Source organism: Tiliqua scincoides, chromosome 2 (genome assembly GCF_035046505.1).
Source record: "Tiliqua scincoides isolate rTilSci1 chromosome 2, rTilSci1.hap2, whole genome shotgun sequence".
Lineage (NCBI taxonomy): Eukaryota > Metazoa > Chordata > Lepidosauria > Squamata > Scincidae > Tiliqua > Tiliqua scincoides.
The window spans coordinates 37176469-37199349 of NC_089822.1; the positions used below are offsets into that span (position 1 = coordinate 37176469).

At 40.2% G+C, this 22881-nt stretch overlaps 1 protein-coding gene across 1 annotated transcript in view; it reads left to right on the top strand.

Moving 5' to 3' along the window:
* The window catches only part of RASA1 (RAS p21 protein activator 1), a 65055-nt gene extending 42174 nt beyond the window's left edge, over positions 1–22881 (top strand). Inside the window, exons 13-25 of the mRNA XM_066618092.1 lie at positions 2803–2880; positions 4281–4438; positions 5042–5118; positions 9063–9235; positions 10847–11006; positions 11206–11348; positions 12815–12930; positions 16054–16140; positions 17326–17393; positions 17997–18085; positions 20054–20131; positions 21571–21705; positions 22056–22881. Of these exons, the coding sequence (XP_066474189.1) occupies positions 2803–2880; positions 4281–4438; positions 5042–5118; positions 9063–9235; positions 10847–11006; positions 11206–11348; positions 12815–12930; positions 16054–16140; positions 17326–17393; positions 17997–18085; positions 20054–20131; positions 21571–21705; positions 22056–22139 (1446 nt within the window). The 3' untranslated portion in view covers positions 22140–22881. The remainder of the gene's footprint in view (positions 1–2802; positions 2881–4280; positions 4439–5041; positions 5119–9062; positions 9236–10846; positions 11007–11205; positions 11349–12814; positions 12931–16053; positions 16141–17325; positions 17394–17996; positions 18086–20053; positions 20132–21570; positions 21706–22055) is intronic.

Genomic DNA, 22881 nt, shown 5'->3' on the forward strand with positions numbered 1-22881 from the left:
ATCACATCTTTTATGTGATATTCTGTCAGTCTGATTGGTGTTTATTTCACTTGGGCATTATTTGGAAATGTTACTTTGAATTTGGTACTTTCTAAGAGCTAAATTGAAAGAAAAAGCATAGTGCAGATAAGAACTCAGTCTGCTGCTTTTAAATAATCACAAAGACAGCAACTCACACGTTTTTACAGATTTTATATTGACTCTGCCCCAGAGGGATGTGGTTTTAGTCTGACACCAGTGCAAGGTCAACAATTACTTTCATCCACTCCATTCCTTCCCCAGTTCCAGCCTCAGAAGGGCTTTCTAAAGTGCACATAAATCTAATCATTTACTTTCTCTCCTTTTTTATATACCTTTTGGTGTCAAGCCATACTCAGTGCATGAGCTGCCACTACCTTCCACCTGTGAGTTCCTTTTCCTCTGGCTGAGCTGATTGGGCTTAAATGCACATGGTGGACAGAAATGGCAGCTTCTTATGTGCTGAGTAGTTTCTAAAATTGAGAGGTGCTGTATTTGTCATTGTTATACACAGGGTATCTCAGGAAAATATAGTATACTAAATTCAACATTATAGTGTATGTACAATTCACACATATTGCATATGGTATACACAGAAGCAGTTGCTTTATCCAAATAATTAAATAATTAGTTAACCCATTTCTGCCCAGTTCACAGGTGTACAAATTTGATCTCTGTTGCGTATATGCAACTTTGGGCAGAAACGGCTTAATGAATTAGGCCAAGTGCATGACATGCTCCCCATTGGTATCTATACATCGCTGACATAATTGACTAAGGAATCTGTAGATATCCAGTAATGTGTGCTCGGACGGTTCCACACATCTCTTCAGTTGCTTCCCTTACATTTTCAAGTGTTGCAGATTTTCTGTAATGTCCTATGTATGAATTAGAGCTCATTAAAATGCTTGTGCATTTTTTTCTTTATGAGACACCCTGTATATACAGCAGTTGTTTGCTGGGAACAGTTTTTAGTTTCCAAAGAACTAAGAAGCTAAGAGCATGACAGAAGGAGCAGAGAGAACAATTGGCAGGAGGAGCTAGTGTTACTAAGCCAGTGTTGTGTATCACATGCTGTTTTCTATCTTCCAGCCCTGGTCAGAGCAAATCCTATTATATACTACAGGGACAAAAATCCCTGCTAACCATGGATTGCTAATAGAGTCAATTTTTCTACACTAGAATAATGAGGACCCCCTGTATTGACCTATATAAATACTGAAAACTGTATTACTGTAGTAGATAATTGCCTTCTGAGGAAAAAAAGCAAGCCAGGGCTCAAAACTTCCATTTAAATCAAGCAAGCCTCCTTCTCTTTAGGAGACTCTTCTGCAGCGTCCTTCCATTTTGCAAATCTTTGACAGAGGTCTGGTTTTTTAAACACCAGGATGTAATCTTCGTTTCCATTTGAAAGAAAGTCTAAGGCTACAATTCAGTGCACCCTTACTTAAGAATAACACCCATGAAAAGCAGTGGTGTCTACTTCTGAGTAAATAGGATTGCAGCAAGGTGTAGCTGCACTTGCTCTTGCTCACTCCTTGTTGCTTATCTCTCCAGTGTGGATTGAATTGCACACTCTCAGTTATGTGTTATATGTAGTGCCTCTGGCTTAATACTTCAGGCACGTTAAAGAAGGATTTGATTAATGGTTCTGCTGGTATGTAGTTTTCAGTGCACTTACTCTGGTAGTGTTTACAGAAAGGTTGTGAGGACCAGAATTTTAAAAGTCAATAAATAAAAATGTATCTTACGATCTACAATCTTTTACTATATTCTTAATAGTTTAAAGACTGTGAAGTTCTTAGACAAAAATTACTGGTAGGTTTTTTCAGGATCTGGCCTCAGATAAAATCAGACAAAACTAGTCAGACACCCCCCTAAGTTTAACCCCCGACTTATCCGATGGTCATAGAAAATTCCATGATTTTTGGCTCAAAACCTGCCCTTGACTTATCTGTGAGACCAGCTTTTATTCGAGTATGTACAGTGACTTGTTTGGGAGCAAAGTAATCATTTTGGAATATTTGATTCCGTCTATGCATTTTAAACGAGAAGGGTACATGGGCCTGAGGTGGGGTGGGGAAAGAATCTGCGAGGTAGGCAGAGAAGAATAGCCAGAAACTTGGAAACAAAATAATGGATGTATTTGAAGCTTTTCTCAAATTTTGCTCCTAGAAGCCCAGGGCCTCCATGAGCATACCATAAGTGGCCACCTTCTGCCTGGTTTGCTCTTTTGTTCCTCTAACCCAGGGGTGCCCAAACCCCGGCCCGGGGGCCACTTGTGGCCCTCAAGGCCTCTCAATGCGGCCCTCAGGGAGCCCCCAGTCTCCAATGAGCCGCTGGCCCTCCGGAGATTTGTTGAAGCCCACACTGGCCCAACGCAACTTCTCTCAGTGTGAGGGCGACTGTTTGACCTCTTGTGTGAGCTGTGGGATGAGAGCTCCCTCCACTGCTTGCTCTTTCACATCTGTGACACAGCAGCGGCAGCTAAGGAAAGGTCAGCCTTGCTTTTTGCAAGGCCTCTTATAGGCATTGAGCTATTGCAAGACCTTGATTCCTGGCTCTCGTTGCCTTCCTATTCCTGCTCTTTGCCAATATTCAGCCTTGGACTTTGTGCTGCACTATTCCACACATGCACTAGTACTCAGGCTCTCCAAGACTTCTTTTAGGAGAGTAAAGGGCTTTGGAGACCTAACTGTTTGAGAACCACTCGGTTAGACATAGTTAGAGTAACTTCAATATGAATATCAAACCTTATTGATCAAAGATGCTTGTATTTTGTAGGACTGGATGAAAGCTTTGCAAACATTCTGCAATTTACGAAAAACTAGTCCAGGGACATCAAATAAACGTCTACGCCAGGTAAAATTACAATGTAACACAAAAATGGTTTATGTTGTATTTTTAATGCATCTTATGCAATTCAGAGGCACCAATTCCAATGATGATCTTAGTTTTTTTTGGATCATCAAAATCTTTTTGGTTATCTTAAATTTCTGTCTTTATCCTATTGCCTAATTCTTTATAATACAGTCATATTAATAAACTGCATAGTGTTAATTGTGGCTAATCTATTTATGCTATACCAAAAATAGTTGCATTTTGAAATTTTTGCACCAAAATTAATGAAGAAACATTCAGATGAACACAAAATTGTTCAAATTTTGTTGCACAGTTATGCATTCGTTGAAATGGGGGGGGGGAAGATTTGAAAAAATTATTCCACAGCTATGCCAGTCAGTAAGTACGATTCTTAGCAGAATCACAATCAAATGTTCTAGCACAAATGTGTAAAATCAAGGTATAAAGACAGAAGAAACGGAAGGTGTAGTTATAATTAAGATGCACATTAAGTGGATACCACACAGTGGGTCTATTTAATGTTGTCTTGAAAATGATTAGATTGGATATTATTTTTATGAAGATAATGAACATGAAAATAAAAAATAAAATACTACAGAATAAAGAGAATGAGAAAATACAGGGTGGCCCTCATTATTCATGGGGGTTCTGATCATGGAACTTCCGTGGATACAGAATCTACAGTTGTTTGAATTGTCACATTTGGGGGCCCTCAAAGTCTCTGAATCCTTTCTGGTCTGGAGGCCCTTTTGAGGACCCAAAACCACAACTTCCAGTTTTTGGCAGAAGCATAGTTCTGATTAGGTCTGGAAGGCTACAGTTGGCCCACCTCATGCATTAGAAACCCTTGGATACTCAAATCCTTGAGTACTAAACCCGCAGATACCGGGGGGGACGGGGACGGGCGGGTTGCATATTAAAAAGAAAAGTGAATTGCACTAACAGATAAATAATTGGAAATGACTTCGTAAACACTTGACAACTGAACCTTGTTTAGAATGGTAAGATTTTTAAAAATACTAAATAGATAATGATTTCAGTGGAACCCAGAGAGACAGATTATAACTTTTTAAAATGAAATAGAACTATAGCTATTTATATGAACCAATGACTTCATTATAGACCTAGTAGTACTTGAGGTGGTAAACCTGTGTCTGGGATATAGCTCTGTAAGTGTAGATTCATGTAATTGAATGTTTTTCTCTCCCCCCTGTCTCCCACTTAGGCATCATAGGCTCACCACTGGCCTCAGTACAGCTTGGCTGGCTTCCTTGCAAGGCCTACTGGGACACTCCTGAGTGGCACAGCTGCTGAAGAGTTCTGTTTGGGCTTGGGGTCTTTGTTGCAAAAAAAAAAAAAAAAAAAAAGCTTTTAAAAATCTGTTTGTATCATCTCTTTAGGTCAGCAGTCTTATATTGCATGTTGAAGAAGCCCATACACTTCCAGCAAAGCATTTTACTAATCCTTACTGTAATATCTACCTGAATAGTGTACAGGTAGCAAAAACACATGTACGAGAAGGACAGAACCCTGTGTGGTCAGAAGAATTTGTGTTTGAGTAAGTTTTGTGCTGTTCAAATTATTACATTTTAAACTTAATAGAAACTGTTTTAGGGATAATGCATCTATTTTTGTAGTGTGTGTGTGAGAATTATTTTGTCTCAGGTGTGCCACAGTACAGTTTTTAGTAGCAAATAACTGCCTGCTGATTGTGGCTCTAAATCAGTGGTCTCCAAATTAGGGACAGATGTGCACCAGGAAAGGTTTCCCTGGCGCGAACAGTGCTTGCTGTTCCTCAGGGGAGCCTCGTGGTTGCGGCCTCCCTCTTCCCCTAACTGAGCCCCAGATTTCCGCTTCCAGAGTCTTTTGATCCAGCAGCCATGGCACCCGGATTTCTGGGCACATGCAACAAGCCGGGGTGCAGTTCAGGAGAAACCGGTGCCACAACTATAAGGCTCCTCTGTAGAACAGTAAGCGCTGTTCATACGGAGGAGGGGTTAGGCAGGGTGGTGCTGGATCCAACGCATGTGCTGGTGTTTGGAGAACCCTACTCTAAATCAAGAACCTAAATTTGTTAGTATTTATTTTAATCTTGTAATGCTTTAATTTAGAATGGCAATGTAGAAATATAACGGGAATCAATATTGTCTGTTTTTTCTAGTGATCTTTCATCTGATATCAATAGATTTGAAATAAGTCTTAGTAACAAAACAAAGAAGAGTAAAGATCCAGATATATGTAAGTGATTTTTTTTGTTATTTCTGAAAGGAAGATGTCACAAAAGTAGCATGTTTTTGTTTTTCAGATTCATCAAACTAGTCACAGTATGCATTTTTGAAGTGTTCAGGGGCATGTTTTCAGTAAATATTTTATCATGAGAGAAGGTATGATAGCACTCTTCAAATACCTGAAGGGTTGTCATATGGGAGAAATTCGTTCTCGACTACCTCTGAAAGTAGAACTAGATTCAGTGAGTACAAACTGCAAGAGAAGAGATTCTGGTTGGACGTCAGAAAGAAATTCTGATGGTAAGGGTTGTTTGGCAGTGGAACAGGTTACCGAGGGAGGTGGTGGGTTCTCCATCACTGAAGATCTTCAAGCAGGTGCTGGATAGGCACCTGTTGGAGATGCTGTAGGAGGATTTCCTGCTACCAGCAGGGAGTTGGATTGGATGACCTTGTAGAACACTTCAAATCTTATGATTCTGTTTCCTGGAAGTTCTCTGGTCTTTGACATCAGTTTTCATACAAATATGAGAGGTCTGTGTACTGCATTATCCACTGTGCTCCTTTTAATGTGCATGAGCCATCCTTTTTTTAAAACAATATATACATTGCTTCTTCCAAAGAACCACTTTGGATACACAGATGCACACATGTACCCATTGTTCATATAGCATGAAAAATGCCCCTCCTATACTCTGTTTTTCCCAAGCGTGAAAATTGCCAGGTTCATTGTTTATGGAATAAAATTCCTTTCAGTGTTTTGCTCTTAGGAAGACAGACTTTTTTGTGTCATCAGTCATTTTTCTTACGATTTGAGTTGTGTATGGTTTTTGGCCATTTCCCTTTTATTTTTTTCCCATCTTTTAGACAGATGGTTGAATTGCTTGCTGAAAGTCACACAACTGTGAAATGTTGTTAATTAGAATTGGATCTTGTGCATATTCTTCCACAATATTTTCCACATTGCCTCTTGTGTTCTGCCTATATTGAATAACCATTCTTAAATAATTAGTTCGACACATTATACAATTTAGCAAAAGTTGTTAAATTTAACATTTTATCCTGACTTTAAGATGTATTTTAACTTTTGTTTAAGCATGGAGTGTGGATAGAAGGAAATGAAAGTTTACTGTGATAGTATTACTTGTTTCAACTACAAGCAGCTCTCAATTTACTTGAGGATTAGGTTCCTGCAAATTCCATGTATATCAAAAATGTGTAAACAAAATCTAACTTTCCCCTTATAAAACAATGAGATTGGCATGGGTTAAGGCAGGGGTGGTCAGCCTGCGGCACATGTGCCACTAGTGGCACGTGGACACTTCCTAAGTGGCACAGACAAAGTCACCATATATTTTTGGAAAACACTGAAATAATAACGAAGCACCAGTTTGTTTGTGGTTCCTTACACAACACGCCCCTCAAGTTTCTAATTCTTCAATGGGCATTCTTAGGGTGGCCACAGCTACTTTGCTTGATTTGCTCTGGTTGGAAAAATTGGAGAAAGTCATGAAAAGAATGATGGACAGGACAGAGAGCCAACAGGACAGATGCTAGTGAGCTGCATTCCACTAACTGGTGGGTCACTCACTTACCTGAAAAGGCTGGTATTGGTGAAGTGCTGGAGAAGTGGGGGATGATCTGTAGAAGACCAAGCAGGGTAGCACAGAGATGGCCAATGAGATAAGCAAAGCCCAGGTGGGCCAACCAGGCGGAAATATCATCTTCAAGAAAATCATCTGCAAAGTGATTTTGGCTAAGATAACCTTTTAGTTTGAGAAGGTGGACAAACAGAGGCGCTCTGGGCAGGACAGAAGGGCAATGGACACAATTTATATGGACTTTGGAACAAGACTTTTTCGACCAGACTAAAGGTCCATGCAGGTCACCTTTCTGGCCTTGTCAGCAGTCAGTCAGGTGTCTTTGGAAAACCCCAAATTGGCAACATCACTTCCATGTTTCTTGCTATGTACGTGCCCTTGAACTCAGAGGCTTTGTTCAGCTATTGTGGTAATTGCTACAAGTGACATTAAGGTGTAATGGCACGTTCAAGATTCTCTACATTTAGACATGCTTTGGGTTGGTTTCATTCATTCATTCATTCATTCATTCATTCATTTACCTTTATTGTCATATGAGACATACAGACAAAAAAGTAGCAATAAATAGTACAAAAAGTTACATGAGCATTACACCCATTTTAACACTAGAGGTCAGAAGGTCAAAGAATAAAATTTTTATAATTGACAGAGGAATTATCATAAGTTTGTATTATCTATGTTAATAGCTCTTACAACACTGGACTTACATTTATACAAACTGATTAAATGGCGGGAGAGCTCTGCGGGGCTGTATTACCAGTTTTATAAAGGTTGCTAATTGGGTAATAAGCGATTCATCAATTCCATTCAGCAAATGTTGTAGAATAAATTTATCAGAATGTCCTGGAAATTTTGAGAGAATCGGGTCTAAGTGGAATAAACCAATATCCTTATATAGATTGCAATACAATAATATGTGGGTCAGGCACTCTACTGTCTTGCAGTTATATGGGCAAAGTCGTGCTTCGTCCGGGACGCACTGTCCAATTGCACTGAATCTTCCAATTAAGACGTTAGAGGGGAGCGTGTACCACCTTGCTAGGGTGAGGGCACGTCGATCCTGTGGATTCTTAAGGAAAGTAAAATAGCTAGCCATTCTCAGCACAGTTGGTAATATACCAATGTATAAAGGAGAACAGGTTTTTTGTGCTGCATCATGTAATATTTTGTTGCTCAATATCTAGCAGTCTTCCTTTGAGGAGCACCCCTGGATTAGGGGAACAGTCTGAACACTCACATTGATAAAGGATGATTGTGGAAGCAGGCTACTGGGATTTTTTTTTAACTCTATTATTTGTGGGCGTGTCAGATCTCTGCAAAAGGCCAGGCTACTTTGTCTGGCTACTTAGCAACCCTACCACCATGCCCCAGCTCCAAATCCTCCCCCCCAGCTGCCAGTGATGTGCCCAAGCAAACACATGTAGTACAGCGACCAGCAAACTTTACCTAATGCATGCTTGAAGCCTACTGAGTTCTAGAAGAACAGGATATTTTAAAAAAGCTTATGGATTTCTGTGTCTTTTGTTTCATTGGTATACCAAAATTATGAAGTTACAGTTTTCTTTTTCTCCCCTTCTCCAGCGCTAAACTTACTGCAAAGTTTCTGAGCAAATTACTTTCCAAGCTGAACCCCCGCCCCAAACTGTTGTTGTCTTCTTCTAGTCTCCAGCAGCAACTTTTCTTAGCCTAGCTGGCTCTCAAGAAAGGGACACCAGTTGTAGGAGGCGGCCACTGCCTTTCTCACAAAGTAACCAAGAATCTTTGCAGTTGCTCCTCTGCTCCTTGCTCCTGCTAAGCCAGCAGCAGAAGTTCTTTTGATGGCAACTTTATGCCTTCCATTCCCCTTCCCCCATCTCAGCTGGGTTGGGACAGAAACTGCTGCTCAACAGGCCAAATGAAGTCTCATAACTGGTGATCCCAAACTGTCTTAACTTCTGAGCTTTCCCCCAATGAGACTGGTTAAGACCTTTCTGAGAAGGCAGGATATTCAACAAAGACCGTGAGCTCCCAAGCCACAGTTGTCCTTGGGTGTTCACATTGATACCTGTGGGTAACACAAATACTGTTTATTGAAGCGATGATCCAACTTCTGCCAGTGACAGGTGATTTCAGCACAACTCTCTTGGATGTTTTGCCCAGGCAAGCATGCGCTATTGGAAAACGAGCCACGGAAATGGCACTTCTGGTTTCATTAGCAAATTGTGCTATTTCAAGAATGGGCAAATTAAGACAGTGCAAGTCAAGAGCTACTAGCATTAGTGAATTCTTATCAAGTGGATAGAGAGTGTAGATGTGTGCTCGTTTTGTTGCAATTCTGTGAGAAAATTAACTTGGACCTGAACCGTTTTCTTTCAAGTGTTTATGCGTTGCCAGCTAAGCCGACTACAGAAAGGACAGGCAACAGACGAATGGTTTCAGCTCAGTTCACACATACCTCTGAAAGGTATTGAACCAGGCTCTTTGCGTGTCCGAGCACGGTATTCAATGGAGAAAATAATGCCAGAAGAGGAGTACAATGAATTTAAAGAGGTATTGAATTATTTTATTAGCATCTTCACAGTGATTTAAAATAAATATTAACACTTGAAGGAATTGCCCATCAGCACTTTGTATGATATCTGGTCTTTCAAGGCATCCGTGCTCCCACTAATTTCAATATGATGTGTTCATGAGATTGTAAAGGTGGATTTGTCATTCAATTAATTTTATGTTTTTTACAAAAACACTCTTTAAAGATATTTCAGGAAACAGTGGGTTGAGTCATGCGTATTTGTAAGTCGTGGCCAAGGCCCAAACCAAATGTGCAGCTTTTCTGTGGGGAAAACCATGAGACATATTGTGAGTTTTGTGTCACATGGAATTTGTGACCACATGTTCACTTCAGTCCAGGACTTTTTTTGATGCGAAAGCTGTGCTAGTTTCCTCCTCCAGTGCTTCCAGTAATCCTTCAGCAGCCTTTTGGTGTTTGCCTGTAACCCAGCAGCTCTTGCCATCTGTGACAGGGTAGGAGCTTCCCTTGGAAGTTTGCCCTCCCAAGAGAGTAAATGTCCTGCACTTGACAGAGCAGCAGTATTAACATGTTTTCTCTCTGTACCAGCATGCCCAGGGCTGACCCGCTTGCCAGGAGCAAGCTGCTAGCCATTCCTTGAAGCTTCCAAGCAAGTAGGGATAGGGTTGTGTCCCAAAGCAGGCACCTTCCATCCCCTCACACCAACGCTCAGATGGCAAACAAAGCTACTTCAGTGTCATCTTCCCCTACCTAACTCTTATTTGCATGCTTCCACTAAGTAACTTGAGCTGCAGTTCTGTACATATTTTCCTGGAAGTAAGTTCTGTTGAACACAGTGAGACTTCCTTCTGAGTAGGCATATATTGAATGGTCATTATAGGATTGACTCATTAATGAAAGTCATCCTTCCTTTGCTGGAATAGGGGGAGGAGATAAGAGGAGAGGGAAAGCGAATGGAGCGAAAGGGGGAGCAGGAAAGGTGCCTGGCCTGCCATCATACTTCCTTGGGAGTAAGCCCTATTGAATATAATTAGACTTACTTTTGAGTAGGCATACATGGGATAATATAAGCAGATGGCTCTTCCCCTACCAGTGGGAAGAGGGCTGAAATGCTGTTGGCTTGCCCCTCCTTTTCTCCCCCACCCCAGATCACCCCACAAGCAAGGGTGTGATGGCTGCTCTTTAAAGCCAAAAACAAGGAGAGCAGAAGCTGTGGCAAAGAGCCTTTTCTGGTAGCCAGTCTAGGATCCTGTCTCACCTACCAAACTCACCAATATTGAGAACCATGTGGATTTTGCAACTGCATGTTCTATAAGCATGGAAGAATCCAAACTGGTATGTTGGGAGCACGATAAGTGGAAAAGAGAAACTTGGATATTCTGTGGCATAGAACTGATGGGAACCCACACTTGCATCCTAATCTGTTCTTGTTTTGTGGAAAATGCTCATTACCTTATAGATTTCTGCACGTGTGGTTTGGGCCGGAGTCTCATTGTTTTTAGAAGGGCTTAGCCGTGACAAACGTCCTTAGTCATGACTATACAGTGCAGTTGCTCTTTAATTTTTGGCAAGTCCTTGGAGCCCTTATGGAATGCTTTGTCAATTTAAGACTAACTATGACTCTTCTTCAGTTGGTACTACAGAAAGAGCTGCATGTGGTCTATGCCTTATCCCATGTATGTGGACAGGATCGAACCCTGCTGGCTAGCATTTTACTGAAGATTTTTCTCCATGAAAAACTGGAGGCATTATTGTTGCGGACGCTAAATGACAGGGAAATAAGCGTGGAAGGTACAGTATGAACTCATTTATTTACGTAGATTACAGAAAGTAATTTTCTAGACTATTCTGCATTTCTGTTTCTGCCCCTTTACGTTCCTAAAAAAGTTTACGTTCCCCCCCCATTATCCATACTTGCATTTAAAAAATAATTATGCAAGCAACTGCAATAAGATTTGCATACCAGTTTATAAATATGTCTTTTGTTCAGATGAAGCTACAACCTTATTCCGTGCCACCACACTGGCAAGTACACTTATGGAGCAGTATATGAAAGCTACAGCCACACGTTTTGTTCACCATGCTCTGAAGGACTCTATTTTAAAGATAATGGAAAGCAAGCAGTCTTGCGAGGTGAGAAATGATATCCAAGTATGTCATGAACAATATCATCTTGATGAAGAAAAGGCAGAATGTTGTTGGGTATATCTGGTGCTTCCTTTAAAGCAGTGCTTCTTAAGCTATCTAAAGTGGCAGCCTGGCAATTTTATTTTCACATAGGCATGTAGCATGTCAGTTCTCTCCTTCTGACCAGTCTTGTCTAATTCTGTCTTCAGTTCACCCTTTCTGTAAGTTTTCTTCTCTTGCTCTTGCTTGTTCTCCACTGCGCTTACCTCTTATTTTCCTTCATCTTGTGCCTTGCTGCCTCAGAGCCTCTTACTAGACTTGGCTTGCCAAAACTGGGAGGCAACACCTAGGTCCCACAGCAAGCTTCAGGAAGATTTCATGGCTCCTTTCTCTCCAGATGCCCTCAGCCCATTGGAGAAATCGGAAACCACAGGAGCTGAGCCACGGACTGGCAGCTGAGAGCTCATGAACCAGCACCAGTCCATGGACCACACTTGGAGAAGCACTGCTCTAAAGGACTACAGCATTTTAGCCAGAGCATTGCTAGTTGGTACATTAGGCTTGTTTAGTCAGCTTTATGACAAAGAAAGGCTTTAAATCTGGGATTCCTCTTCCAAACCCAACACCTTAGTTGCTGAACTTAGTCTGATTCTGAACCAAATGCTTATGAAATTGTTATAGAGGGAGTGGAGCATATTCTTAATCAGTAGTCTGCTAAAAAAGATTTCACTGAAATTGTGAAAGAGGCATCAAGCTGTTTCAGGTCTTGCTAGACCTGGTAGACTTCCCAGGTTTCATTCTAGAGGATTTCAATAGGCCAGGCTGTGTAATAACATAAAAACCTCTTGGGTTGTGCAACCATGAGCTGATTGCAGCACATGTGCTGGGCAGGAGGTCTGGTCTAGAGGGTAGAGCCTCCGTTAGGCCAAAGATAACATCAGAAGGTCGCCAGTTCGAGGACACCGGCAGCTCCCTGAACGGCTGAGAATGGCGAAACCTTGAAGCAGCTGACAAAGCCTAGCTGAGTGATTCCACCTGCTCTTGGTGTGAGCAAGAAGTGTCTTGGCTGCCCTCCATGTGAGAGATGGAGCTGCTTGTCAGCCTGTGTGGGAGAACTGGAGGCCAGAAGTGAGACCAAACCAGGAAGATACATTCTGATATGTTGTTGGTTCTTGTAAGAGAGAACCTCTATGATAGTAAAAATCCCCTTGAGGGATTTAGAAATGCCTGCTTATGTAAACCACCTTGAATAAAGTCAGAGGAGTAATCCAATGACCAGAAAGGCAGTACATAAATACCTTGTTGTTGTTGTTGTTGTTGTTGTTGTTATTGCTGAAACTAGGAGTCCAGTGTGCTGCTAATCACTCTAACCTTAACAGAAATGTGTTTTACTTTGAAGAAATATGACTGATTATATTTTGAACATACTAGTTTTTCATTTTAGCTACTAATACATGTAATTTCTTTTTCAGTTAAATCCTTCAAAATTAGAAAAAAATGAAGATGTGAATACTAATTTAGCACATTTGCTGAGCATCCTTTCAGAACTGGTGGAGAAAATATTCATGGCTGCAGAAATATTGCCTCCGTAAGTTCATAAATAGGTGTTCAGAAGCTGTTCAGAATATTCTGCTTGTTTCTCGTTCAGTCATAGTAGTCTGTCTGTTATTCATCTTTTGCTCCGATAAATTGCTTCAGATAGAATTTTATTGTTCAGCTAAATCCATTGAGGTATTTTGCACACAGTTAAAAGCATATATCAACAGAACAGTAATAAAATAAACTCACCTGTGTAAAATCAACCCACTCTGTCACCTTTGCAGTTGAACAGGTTAAAATCTACAAAAGCTCTCCTAATCCTAGCAGTTTGTATAGCAGATTTGTGCAACCCTAAAAACAATATGTCTTTCTCCCACTGAATAAAAAAAACACCAGTATTTGATGAAATGCCTTCCCCTTCCTTACAGCCTGTCAAGGACGGGGCTTAACAATTCCCTTCCAGAGGGAATTGTTTGTACTGGGGAATGTAACGTGGTAGGTCTCTAACTGTCCATAGAAGTTTTTTTTTAAGAATGTGTGACATGATTACAGCCACTTCACATAGGCACTGTTAACTGAAGGTAAATAAATACTTGCTTTCCACTAGCTACTATATGTGTAGTTGCATAAGCATTACACTCCATGGGGGAGAAATCAAATCTAAGTGAATTGAAAGTTCCATTTTTTGTTAGACCATGCATAGATTAAGTACCTCTTTGATTAACTTTTGTTTTCATAATTATAAAAAGGGGTGAATAACTAAATTAGCTTATGTATCTCTCATAAGGTGTTTTTGGGAGTCTCAGTTACTGGTGACACAGAAAATCAGTCCTTGTAACAATTGAATTGAACACCTATTCCTTTGCCTGTCTTACTTGATTTTGAGATTGCACTATGCCATCATGTTATCTCAACTTGGGCTGCTCTTAGATTAAATTTTGCCCAGGGAAACCTGAGGCAGCATGTTATCGGTTTAAAGGGTGATTGACTTCTGTTTCTTGGAGAAAAGCATCTTTGTGTAGTGGCTTGCCTTTAGCTTCTTCCTGTGCATCCCTTTCTATGCAGCTATATTGCAAGCAAATAGGAACTCCTCCACTCAATAAGAGATCGGAATCCCTTGGTTCTCCATTGTTTCTTAGGTGGGGCAGTCTTAATGTGAGAAGGCAGCTCTTCTTGGTTGTAGGCAAGATGAGCTTACAGATAACCTAAGAGGAGCAGCTTCTCCGCAGACTGGTCTGATTAGCAGCTGATTGAGCCTCATTGCCGCTCCTTACTGAGTTCAGTGGCATTTCATTAAGTTTGGGATGTTTCCCTTTTCTCTTTCCTTCCTGACTCCATCTTAGTTAAAGAATGGGCCAGAGGATAGCTTGGCTCAGAAAGAACAGTTCCCACACCTAGTGTGAGGAAACCTCTAAGCAGCATACACTGCTATGTGGTGACAGGATCAGAATAAAATATTATGGAGTGAGTTAGTCCTGGCATAGTTAATTCCCAAAGAAACACAATGCATAGTATCTCTGGGAAGTGTGCCAAACTGCACACTTACAATGCCATTCCTTCGATGATGACATGTTCCTTGATTTCTAGAGACCTGGATGTGAATGTTAGGGCAGCTGGGAGTTTTGACTTGCAGAGTGAATTGCAGGCTGCCATTTACTCACAAGGAGGAGGAGAAAGGGGATCCTAAGGTCATGTAAAATCTCCTGATCTGAGGTCCCACAACTGCTGAATGAAGCACTGGTCCTCTCTGCTGCTGGGTGGGAGTGGTTCCAGTAGCCAGCCCTCTAGCCTTTCCTTTTCCCAACCTGGTATTGCAAAGAAGTGTTTGATTCTGATACTGTTGAGGACAAACATTTTGAGACCTCTGCCCCGTTTCTCATGCATTTTTAATCTCACAATGCTGAGAACTTCATCTTCCTTCAGAAAGAGGAGTCAGAATAAATCTCCTTCCTTGTTGACCTAGTGATTAAGTGCATTGTGACAGAATTTGTGAATTTGTTTTTGAAATTTCTACGGCTTTCTGTTAAGAAAGTCACCAAAGCAACTTTCAGCCAGTAATTTAAATTGTGATCACCAGGGGGGGGGGGGGAACTGATTTTGGAAATAGTTGGTTTAAAATCAACATTTTCATTTATCATTTGTTCTTTCCTAAATAAAAGTGGATACTAATCTGCTGCTGTAACTATAAAAACATTGATTTAATGTTACTTCATTTTTACAGCCTGCCCTTTTATCACATCTGTCACACTTTCCTTGATTGCTCCACAAGGGATTTCAGTCAAAATATTCCCAGTTAGGGTCTATTTTATGACCTTCAACCATGACAGTTTTTTGTAGATACATGTTGGTTGGAATTAACACAGAAAGGTGCTTCTTTCCAGTGTTCATTCTATTTTTTTGTCTTCCCGTCTACTGTGTTACAATGTCTTTGCTCCATCTCTACCCAAAAGAAATTACTTGGCAGATCTGTGTTCTTTATGAGATATATATCTTATGACCTTATAAGGTAGTCTCATAAATGCTCCTAACTAGAATATGACTTTGAGCCAGTTGCCAAGATCGGTTGCTTGGTGAATGACTCCTGTGGTAACTTGCCACTCCTGGCTCTCATAATATAATACAGTATAGTTACAGGAACTATTGTGTTGTGTGATGATTGACAAAGATATAACTTCACAGGTTTCTCTTTACAAACACAGGTTTCTATAAGTTCATAAAAAGGTCATAAGTTCATTTTTAAGATACAATGTTTGCATTAAGGTTGAATTTCATTTTAAACTCCATTATTTTAAAAGGACTTTTATTATAATCCGTACTTTTAAAAAATCTAGTTTTCTATTTCTTTTTTTATTTTTCAGTTGATAATTTTTATCTGCCTAGCTTTTGGTTATTGTGTTGCCAGATGAAACACGACTTGTTTGCAAAGCTCTAAGCTTTACTCTCACCTTTGGCATGTTTATGTAGTCAAATATATTCAAAATTTGTCTTTTCTTGACAGTCCTTTGTGACTGAAGCTCTTTTTAACCCAATTGCATTTTAATTCTAATGGTGTGATGTGGGAGGTGGGATATGAAACCAAAACTTCTTTTAGCCTGTGATGTCATATTTGTCTAAACAGAAGAGGAGGCCTTTCCTTGAACTACTGAGGTTTCTAATTTTGGTTTTTTGACAGGACACTGAGGTATATTTATGGTTGTTTACAAAAATCTGTTCAGAACAAGTGGCCAGCCAACACAACCATGAGAACAAGAGTGGTTAGGTAAGGGGTGTGTGTGGGGGGTGGGGAGAGAGATAATGGGTTGTTTCAACATAATGCTAAACCATGGTTAGCAAATGTGCAGGCACAATCCTCAGCTTTCTATATTCTTATGCTCTTTCCCTTTGCTCCCATGTAAGGTTTAGAACTTACCGTTTTGGCTTGTGGCAACTCATAGCTTGCGATTTCATCTAAAACTGGTAAATTATGGTTTGTGCAAACCATGCTTTACTGAGTTGGAGGCTTCTAATCTCTGAGTATGAAGGAGTGCATGACCCTGAGGCTTTTACTCAGTCTTGTAATGCTACACCATGGCTCAGTGTTATGCAGTAATTGTGTTCAGTTATATTGGAACTTTCAGCTGGTGAATCTGTTTTTAAAACAGATTTACCCAATTCACAACTAAATACTTTATTCTTAATTTCTTCATCATTCATAATGAACAAATTAAGCACAGATGCCTGGCAGATGATGCGATGGCTGCTTTTTTAGTAATGTTTTTTAAAACATAGATGATTTTAAATGGTTTTTATTGCTACTGCTATTTGGCTTTTATTGTCTATTTTATAGTTTTATTTGTATTTTATAGTTTTACATATAATTTTTTTATGTATTTTAATTGTTAACTGCCTTGGGTGCCCTCCAGGAAGAAAGAAGGAGGATAGATTGAATAAGTAAACAATGAATATTTTTTCTTAATCACAAAAGATTGTGGATGAGTATATGTGACCAGTGGTCACTTACTGCTGAGTTCTTTAAACTACCTGATTATACTGAGTAGATATAGTTGACTGTCTTTCTACCTATTTGAACCTAATGTATGGGAAAATCCTTACCCTGACAGGGTAATGGCAATAACAAAGTTACTCTGGCTTGGCTTGTATTCATCATTGGCTTTTTATATCATTCTGTCAAGTGGTAAATAGAATTTTACAGCACATTTGGTGCAGGTGGTATAGTAAAATGTTAATCTGTAGATTAATCTTGGTATAGAAAATTAGATATTGTGAGCTTTCGCTATCATACAGAGATAGTCATATGACCAGTATGGAGGTTTTTTTTGAAATAATGGTCTAAACAAGTATTTTCAAGAACGCTTTTGTTATATTTCAGATATATTGCTTTCAGTGTAATGTACTTCTAGATCAGAAACTCATTAAAGACTTCTTTTCTTCCCTCTGTTCCCAGTGGTTTTGTTTTCCTTCGGTTGATTTGCCCTGCCATTTTGAATCCAAGGATGTTTAACATCATCTCAGGTAAGTACTTTAGATAGTGGGGAGGGGAAGTAATGGCCAGTAAGGCCAGGATCAGTGGCAGCAGCTCTACTGATATCCTATCCCCCTTCCAACTTTGATCCAGCTGCCTGGGTCCTCTTGGACTTGTGCCAGCAAAATAGCTGGTGCAGGTTTGAGTAGACCTAGCAGGGCAGCAAAGACTTACCCAGGGCAAGGGAACAATGTCGCTTTTCCTCAAGGAGGCCACAGCTCAAAACTCCCCCATGGGATGCAGTGCACACCACATTGGTGTGGCTGCATCAGTTCTGGGGGAGTTGCCCTGGATTGGGCTGCCTGACATTCTTTTTGCTGTAGCTAAGTTCTCCAGGAGGAGGGAGAAGCTGCCACAAGTTCACACACTGCTCCATCTGCATGTTTGCTGTTTGTTGTCTTCCCTTCTCCTACAGGGAAGGGAAGTGTTCTGGTTGGGGATTCTACTTCAGTCAGCTGTGTATAGACTGTGGGAGGGGGTGGCTTAAGAGGGGAGGGAGGAAGCAATTTGGCTGCTTACATCTGTCCCAAGTTGGCTTGCCAGTCAATGTAGTTAAGGCATGTTACATTGTAATCTTGGTTGGTCTATCTCAGATTCTCCTTCTCCTACTGCTGCAAGAACACTGACGCTGGTCGCCAAGTCTGTGCAGAATTTAGCAAATCTAGTTGAGTTTGGAGCTAAGGTAAATATAAATATTTAAACAGAACAAGTGAAATATTTTCCACATGTGTTATGAGTTGTGACTAATTTACGCTCTCAGTAAGGGGACGTGTGTAATGAAGCCTCCCTCTGCATGTAGTAATCTCTGAAAGGGGGCTAGGGATCATAACTCAGTAGTAGAACATATGCCTTGCGTGCAGAAAGTCCCAAATGAATCCCTGTCAAACTTAAAATAAAAAAATTAAATAGCTGGGTAGTGATAAGCTTTTGCCTAATTGTGGGCTTTCCAGGGTGTAGGCTAAAGTAAATACTACTGGGCTGAGTGGATGAATAGTCTTAACAGCATAAGACAGTTTCATATATTCCACGTAGAAGAGGCATCCTCCCACTGGTGGTTAGTACAGAAAATGGTAACTGGACTCTGCTTGAGCCCTCTCTTTACTCCAGGGAAGGAGAATAAGAATATAGTTTTTTCTCTCCACTTTAATTTGAGCTTTTTGCTAGAACTTAGATGAGAACATACGTTTACTACAAGGGACTGGCCCAAGATCATGTGAAGCAACCGTTTTTGAACATTAAGTAAAGTATCATTTACTTGCTCTTAACCATAAGCAGCCTTTTATTACTCCATACAAAACCAGTTTCCAGGCTATTAGCAGCTATTACAAATACAAATACAGTCCAGCCTGTTTATACACGGATTTTTTATACACGGATTTGACTCAACACGAATGACCACTGCAGATGAGAAGGAATGTGCTGATACCTGGAGAAGGGAAAAATGCACCCCTTTAAAATCAGTTTAAAAAACTGAACAGTCCTTTAACAATAGCCTCATTAATGAGGGGGGGGGGGGCAGCTGGCTGACAATCCATCAATCCTTCTCTCTCCAGCGAACCCCTCCCTTCCCCCTGAGCATGTGAAAGAAAGGTGATCATTTTGCACCGGTGAAGGGGGGGCTGAGTGAAGCGCCTTTCTAAGCTCTTGGAGGAGATCTTATTGATGATTGTCGTCTTAATGACTCTTATCTTGCATCACAAAGGTCAGCAAGGCTGTTTTTAAATCACCAGAGCAAAGAAACTTTGTTTTTTTAAATTGATTTGCTATAGTTTGTTTTTTGCCATCCACGTGAGTGCTTGGAACGGAACCCATGTGAATAATGAGGCTCAACCTGTAATTTTTGTTTTTTGCTGTGTTGGCATTTTTGGAGAAAGAAAGAACGAGATTTAGGAAACTGCTCCTTTTAGTTCCATCTCATTCATAGGCCTGAATAATCAGAGGCTTCAATACTCTTGCAGATAAGGCCCACATACAAGTTTGCCATCCTTTATATATCTGTTAGTTATTGATGGAACATCAACAGCATAAAATAGAACCAGTTCTTCCAGGCTGCAAATTCAGTATCCACAGGGGGTCCAGGAATGGATCCCCCACAAATACGAAGAGCCCACTGCCCACTATTGTTGCACAGCATGCAACAGACTAGTTGCTTGTGTATCCTTGTATTATATCAGGGTACATGTGCCTTTTTATCCCTATACATAACAAAGAAGTTTGGGCTTCAGGTTGTTGCTAGTATTGGAAGTGGTACCAAATTGGAAGCTTGTATGTTATTGTTCTTGTGCACTAAGTCCAAATTTTCTGTGCTTTGTGCTTAGGCAAAAGTGCAGGAAGCAGTAGTACCTCTTGAGTTGTAGCCTGCGTGCTTTGTCATTTGAAAACCCTGTGATTTTCTTGAATAGGAATGCATGCTGCCATGCAGGATCTCTGGGTGGTGTATATGAGACCTTAATCAAACTGTTTGCCTGTATGCTCTTAAAATAGGAAACTTATTAATTTGCATAAATATACTTTCATATACATAAATGTGGACTTTCTCACTGTATAAGCAGCTCTAGCGCTTCCTGTACAGAATCCGGAAACCTTCACATACTTCATTAGACATCTATAGGATGACTAAGCTAATATCAACTCATTATTTTAATTTTAGGAGCCTTACATGGAAGGTGTAAATCCTTTTATTAAGAGTAACAAACACCGGATGATTATGTTTTTAGATGAACTTGGGGTAAGAATTATTTCTACTGCCTATCTTTTGTCTGTGTCTTCATAAATTACTAAAATTGTGAAAGAGGCCTTTAACTGTATCCAGGACATATTGATGATGGTGGTCAGAATTTTGGTGCATGTATCTGATGCATGTAACCTAAATGGTGCATGTAACCTAAATGATAGGTTTAGGTGTTCCTAAACCGATCATTAGGTTGTAGGCATTGTTTTTGGTTATTTCTTTTTATGGTAGTACTTTATGCTGATATTGTCTTATGGAAGTATATTGTTGTATGTTTACTGTAAAACTACAGGTAGGTAGGAGAGGAGGTGTAGTAATGCAGAGTACAGGAGTGGACCTGGTTGTCACTTGCTCTCTTGGCCCAACCCTTTCCATTTGCCATCAACTCCTAACTGCTGCAGCAAGACCAGAAGAGGGATTTTTTAAATTAAATTTTACAGGTATTTATATACCGCCTTTCTTGGTTGTCAGATTTCTCCTCAGACTTTAATCCAAGGCGGTTTACATAGGCAGGCTATTCTAAACCCCCGTAGGGATTTTTACAATTGAATAGTTCTAGTCTTTCATAGAACTCCTCATTCCAGCTGGATTCCTTCCCGGTCTGGCCTCTCTCTGGGATGGGAACCTTGCTTTCAGGAGATGCGGGACTGAGAATGTAATAGCTTCTCTAACTCAGAAAGGATAATAGCTTCTCTAACTCAGAAAGTGGGATAATCGCCACTTTCTTTGCCTTCTGGGAGAAATAGGGGATATCTAGTGATCAAGGAACAAGTAATAGGATTGTGCATATGTACATTTGCAAGTGGAAAAGGACTTGCCTACCTTCTCAGCAACGTGTGGAATACTTCTGCCAAATCATCTGATGGTCTCCATTCAAATGTTTTTTATCTACTGTATTTTTAATTATGTTGTATACCACTTTGAACACTGGAAAAGTGGTAAATTTTTTTAAATAAGGAAGGTATTCAGCCTAGTGTGCTGAGCAGCTAGCTCAGCCCTTTTCCACTTTCAGAAAATATGCCCATTCGGCTGAGTGGGAGACTAGCTGCTTGGGAGGGTTGTCATGGTAATTGCACTCAAGCTCTGGAATGCCTGCCCTAAGCGGGCTAATTTTGTTCCCCCTGGGCTTTCTGCCACTAGTAGGTTTCATGCATTAAAAATTGGTCACTGTGATGTCTTTGTTGGGGCGTGTGGGGGTAAATAGAATGCCAGATGCAGGCAAGTGGTGGCAAGATGAAAGTATCTTGTGGTCTTGTTTACCCTGAGGCATCTGGTGGGTTGCTGGTGGGATACAGGAAGCTGGACTAGATGGGCCCTGGGCCTGATCCAGCAGGGCTCTTCTTATATTCTTATGGCTTGTGAGAGTAAAATTGAGGCATAATTTCCTTTGTATTGTGAAAGATGATTCTTAATAGCTTTTATCATTCTTGTTCAAGAATATCCCTGAACTTCCAGACACTACAGAGCCTTCTAGAACTGACTTGTCCCGTGATCTAGCAGCCCTGCATGAAATTTGTGTGGCACATTCAGATGAGCTTCGAACACTTAGTAATGAACGAGGGGCAATGCAGGTAAGAGCAAGTTTTCCTTTTAAGTATGTAGTTCTCAGGGTTAAGTACTAACTGCTATCCTTTTAAACTGCATCTAAATGCATACAGTGATGATGCAAAGAAGGCAGAACCAGAAGAGCTATTGCGAAGTAGTGTACTAAAAAAAGTATTCTTCATGTGTTTCAAATATCATTCTGCCTCAAGCAATTACGTGGATGGAGGGGGGAGAGAGAGAGATGCAGCTGTTATGTTGCCTGATCTACTTCCTTAAATGTTTATGTAATAAATTGCTTAGTTACTTAATGGTGCAGAATGAAATGTATTTTGGTGATTTACTTTAAAATAACAATGTACCCTTTTTCCTCCAACAGCATGTGTTAAAAAAGCTGCTGGCTATTACAGAACTGCTTCAACAAAAGCAAAATCAGTATTCAGTGTCTAACAATATCAGGTAGCAGTTTTCTACATAGATCCAGCATGTCCTACCTGATGTCTTTCACCAATCACTTAATACTTGCTCTTGCCAAAAATAGCATACACATTTCACTTTCTCAGTGATGTGTGAACTATGCAAAAAACAAAGATCCTGTTGGTGACTGTGACCATACCAGCAGCTTTAAGCTATCTGTGCAGGACACTTGCACTTTCTTCCACTTGGAATTAATTTTCACAACCTCTGAGCCTTGGTGTACAGATCACCTTTCACAAAGAAAATGCTGTGACTGTCTCTTGAACTTTAAAGTTATTTCAACATCTTCAGTTGCCAAAGTCTTGCTGTCTTTTGGAAAAAAAACAAATGCATATAATAGACTTGCCAAGGAAATCTTTTGACAGCAAAGTATAACTGGATTGAAAACACATTTACTGTAATTTGACTTGTTTCAACTGTTAGGACTGCTTGATCATTAATTTGTATTTACAGCTTCCAGAGTTTGATAGGAAATCTTTTGCTGTACACTTTTTATACCATGCTACTTTTCTTGTTTAGCATTGTGCTGAAAGAAATATGCAGACTGGGTTTTGTCAGCTTTGTGTTCTTAATGTGCCACTGATTTTGTTTTGAATAATTTTTCCATCAAAGATTGTATATCCAGGTAAATCACAATGCTTTTTGTAAAATGTTTACAACAGTAAATAATTTGAATCCAGTAAATTTATTATTGTATCAGACATGCATGCATTCATTAAACCATTTTA